Source organism: Olea europaea, unplaced genomic scaffold, assembly GCF_002742605.1.
Source record: "Olea europaea var. sylvestris unplaced genomic scaffold, O_europaea_v1 scaffold2655, whole genome shotgun sequence".
Taxonomy (NCBI): domain Eukaryota; kingdom Viridiplantae; phylum Streptophyta; class Magnoliopsida; order Lamiales; family Oleaceae; genus Olea; species Olea europaea.
In genome coordinates this window covers 15266-20032 of record NW_019244912.1, presented here as the reverse complement: position 1 = coordinate 20032, position 4767 = coordinate 15266, and the positions used below count along the sequence as shown (strand labels likewise).

The window sequence follows — 4767 nt, the reverse complement described above, 5'->3', positions numbered from 1 at the left end:
AATATAATGGAATCATATGACTATGATTATTTACAAGGATCAACTGAACGTTTAACCTATGGTAAATGCATCTTACACAAAAATTCAAGAGATGCTATTCTTTTTTACTTATGACTACGTAATTCTCATTGTCAAACTCCCTTATATTTCAAGTTGAGTATATGTTATCAATGGTGGATCCAACACCTGGCGAGCCCCCGCAGCCGCACGTGCTAGATCCACCGGAGCCATTGTTTTTTTTTTTTTTTGTTGAGAATAGGCAAACATTTAGGATATATTACTGGTAATTCATTTTCATTTTAGCCATTCCTTCTAGCCAAGTTGGTTAGCGCTTGCATGTATTTCTTGGATGTCCCGGGTTCGAAACCTTTGTCAACCAATTTATTGTATAACATTTTTAGTTATACAATTTTTACCAAAACTTATTGTAATAAGGAAAGCACCAGAGAAGAATTGAACCTGTGAGCATTTCATTTAATAGAAATATTGAAAGCTTGACTATTATAACACTTGCTGAGTTGTGAAATTAAATTTAACAAAATAATATATGTTAAATTTTAGCAGTTTTAATGCAATTGTAAAAATTTGAACACCGTGCTCTTGTTTGATTCCCATTTAATTCAAAATATATTTTTCTCTCTTATTTTCGATCAAAGATTCTTTAATAAAATAATAGTACATGCAAAATTTAAAACTTTTTCTTATTTTTAACTACACATTCTTCATCAAATCACTATTTTAAAATATATTTTTTGCAAAAAAGGACATCAAATGAGCTCTTAATATTTTATTGCGATCGACGATCAACGGCCGTCCGTGCTGGCTCAACATCCTGGATTCACCACTGGATCATTCCATCTTGTTACACTTAAAATATGTTAAGAATATGTCAGCTTCAATTTATGCTAATGATGGGGACAAAAAAACTACAACATAGTTGAGATGTACTTGCAGTTTTACTTACCAAGTCTCTCGTACATTCTGAAATAACTATCATTAGAAAATTATCTAGAGATACTTGAATAGGAACTAGGAGAGTTAATTGTTTCAAAAATCACTAAACTTATACCATGGTCACAAACTGCTCACTGAACTTTCATTTGCTTCGTAATGCTCACCAAACTTTCGCCTTTTGCACTCCATCCAACACCGTCCAAAAAATCGTTAACAACCGAGATGACGCGATAGATGGAATCGTGACATGGCCAATAACGACCAATAAAATAACGCCAACGCTCCACATCACACAAAAATGTGTCCCTTCCAAATTTTCAAAAAAAAAAAAATTTATAATTTAAGACGACCATTCATTTTCCCCAAATCCCTAACTCCATTATTTCCCCCCAAATCTTCCCGTCCCCATTTCACAGCTTAGTCTGTCTCATCGACCCCACCAACCCATACTACAAAGACCATGCACATGGAGGGACCACATGGAGGTATTCTTCACCATTTGTTTTCAATAAAAAGGGATTTTTTGCACGTGGAGGGACCACATGAATGTCGATTTCTTGTTGGAATCTTTGGAGTTTTTTGTTATTTTTGTGGTGGTGTAAACCAAGATTTCGAAAATTTAACAAGTTCCATTTAATTGTTGGCACCCAATTTCACCCGTAACATTGAAGCATGCATCAATTTATGTATTAAAAAAAAATTACAAGTATGTAGCACGTAGTAGTTAATCTAATAAAAATTTGATTTTGCAGAGTATGGATCAATTCTTGAAGTCAACACGTCTAGAAGTGACGGAAATGGCATCGATTGTGAAGTTTCGTTGTCAAATGGTGACCTAGATTTCAGTGATTCGGGGAATGAGTTAGACTCCGAAGGGGATGACCTTTTATACGAAAAGAATGTGACGATTGGGATAGAGTTAGGTTCAAATGTGGGTGGGGTGGAGAATGTGGTACTGAATGAAGTTGAAGGTGATATTCATGTAGATGATTTGGAGTATCCTTCGTTTGAAGAGATTTACTCAGATGGTGTATCTGATGATGAGGTTAGTTATCGATTTCCAGAGTTTTCAGTTAAGGCAGATATGATTAACCCAAAATTTCAAGTTGACCAGCTATTTAGGGAAGTTATGGAGCCTTGAATGGGTACAATGTGAGGTTTAAAGCTAACGATGAGAGGCAAGCCCAGGAGATATGCAAAAGCAGCTGTAGTTGGAGGATATGGGCTTCCAAACTAGGTGACACGGAGATCGTCCAAGTGAAGTCATATTCTCCGGAGCACACTTGTAGTTGAGACAAAATACAACGGGCATTGCAATTACCAGTTCTTGACTCGTCGTTACATCGAGAGGTTCAAGGCAGACCCTAGCTGGAAAACAAAAGGTATTTTGGTTGCAGTGAAAGAGGATCTTAGAACTGATATCACCAGAAATGTGGCTTGGAAAATGAGAAGGTATGCAAATGAATTGCTATACAGGACAATTGAGGAACAATTCACACTATTGTGGTCATATGGTTCAAAGGTGTTGCGTACCAATCCAGGCTTAAATATGACCATCAACATGTTTTATGATGTCTTCCAGGGGATATATATTTGTTTTGAACCATGTAAGATTGGCTTTGAAAGAGGTTGTAGGAAAGTGATTGGCGTAGACGGCTGTGACTTGCAAGGCTGTTTTGGAGGCATATTGCTTACGGCCATTGGTCTAGATGTAAACAATTGTGTATATCCTATCGAGTATGCCGTGGTTCAGAAAGAAAACACCCCAGCGTAGATATGATTTATTAGACTTCTTGCAGCAGATCTTGAGATTGGTAATGGGGATGGTTCGACTGCAATAACAGATCGCCCAAAGGGGTTGCAGAACGTTGTTGATGAACTACTTCAGGAGTCCGAGCATAGATTCTGTGTGCACCATATGTACTCAAACCTTTTCAGTGCCAACTTCAAAGGAAAGACATTGAAAGATTATCTATGGCATGTAGCCAAGTCAACTACTATTTTCGATTACAAACATTGGATACAACAAATTCGTCCAAGTGTCAGAGGAGGTTTTAAAATGGCTGATGGATAGGCCATCCTAAGAATGGTCGAAGTCTCATTTCAAAGTGAGATATTCTATTTAATAATGTGTACGAAGTGTTCAATAAAACACTATAAGAAGACCATGAAAAGATGATTCTCACCATGTTTACGTCTATACAGCTGAGCATCATGCGAAGAATACAAATGCAAAGGGATAAGATGAGGTCATATGTTGGTCAGCTTTGCTCAAAGATCAGAAAGAAAGTACGGAGTTTGGTTGAGAAATCAATGGAGTGGATCGTGCACTTCTCTGGGAGTTCGAAGTAGCAGGTAGAGTGTATTTCAGGGTCTTTTGTGGTGGACCTTAAAGACAGAAGTTGTGGATGTCACAAGGGAGAGTTAACTGGGATACCATGCTTGCGTGTGGTAGCAGTGATTTGGGAGTGTAGAAATGAACCGGAGGATTATGTTGACAAATGCTACATGAAAGAGACATACTTGAATTGTTACGATAATATATTGAACGCTATCAACGAGCAACGATTGTGGCCAGAGGTAAATGCAGGACCGATAAACCCACCAAAGTAAAGGTTGCCTAAAAAGGGGAAATGACAAAAAAAAAAAGAGAAGAAAGAATGCGGAGGAAGTTGTAGTGCACACTCAAGGGAAGTCTTACGTGAGAAAAAAGGGACACATGAGAATGACCTGCTCTGCTTGTGGTGTGCGTGGACACAATAGAAGCCACCATTCTTCTACACCTACCATCTCGGACGTGAGTTTGTTTCATTTCATTTCATTTTATATCTCAAATTCCCAATAACTAATAACTGCTACATTCTTCGTTACAGGATATAGTTGGTGCTCCATTTGCAGATGTAGAATCACAACCAACAAAGATATCCACCGCTGCAAACCATACATCGACGAGTAAGGCAGCTTCGAATGTGGGTCAACAGGCATGTAATGTGGATAATATGGTGGACAACTTTGAAGAGATACAAGTTGCTGAGTCATCACAATTGCGGGCTGTTAGAGCGTATGGTCGATAACGTGCAAAGATGGCCGTATCCACATCTCAACGACCAAGTTAGCTGGAGGATGCTCGACTGGGAGAAATTTGTTAACCTGGGTGACAAAGGGTTACTGCAGATAGACTATAAACTTTAACAAATGTTTTTGTTACGATCAACAAACATTGTCAAAATCTTTTGAGTCTGTATTTTGGAATATTTTGGTAGCTTTGTTTTGGCCCTAGCAATATCGTGTCGTATGTGTATTGAACTACCAATTCACCATTTATGAAATGTTTTCTATTTTAATTCATGTGTCTTACCACCTTTCGCATCCCAAAACTACATAAATTGCAAGAGGCTACCGCATCCAGATCGGTAAAATATAAACTCAACAAACACTTCGTAAAACAAAGGTTGTTTCCAACATAATAATATTACCAATTAGCCACAAAAACATTACAAAACAACCACATTCTAGCTACCAACTTTAATATTGGACCTGCAACAACTATATGCAAACAACCAACATCAGTAAGAAGAACCTAAAATGCAATCTTGTATAGCCTCATTCTTCTGCAAATTCTGCGATGTTCTTCTTCAACTCTGTTTTTTTATCGTAGCAGCTCATTTATCACTGCCTTGTACCTGTCCTTCAGTTCCGTGTCGATCCAAACAAAGAAATTACAGGCCTCTCGCGTTCCATAGGATGGGTAACCAACAAACCGCTAGCTAGGATTTAATATCGTCCATTGACTAAATGCCCACAATAATAGAA

General features: G+C 37.8%; 1 protein-coding gene across 1 annotated transcript; it reads left to right on the top strand.

The window, feature by feature from the left end:
- Positions 1-2125: 2125 nt before the first annotated feature.
- Positions 2126-3567, top strand: LOC111383300. The gene is made up of 5 exons (XM_023007382.1): positions 2126-2161; positions 2279-2691; positions 2743-2935; positions 3160-3243; positions 3310-3567. Exons 1-5 carry the CDS (start codon positions 2126-2128, stop codon positions 3565-3567), a joined length of 984 nt encoding a protein of 327 aa, XP_022863150.1.
- Positions 3568-4767: the final 1200 nt, after the last annotated feature.

Coding starts and splice junctions, on each gene's coding strand:
- LOC111383300 (XM_023007382.1), top strand. CDS start 2,126: ATGAGAGGCAAGCCCAGGAGATATGCAAAAGCAGCT. Junction 2,162..2,278: donor GGAGATATGCAAAAGCAGCT/GTAGTTGGAGGA, acceptor TGCAATTACCAG/TTCTTGACTCGTCGTTACAT. Junction 2,692..2,742: donor AATTGTGTATATCCTATCGA/GTATGCCGTGGT, acceptor ATGATTTATTAG/ACTTCTTGCAGCAGATCTTG.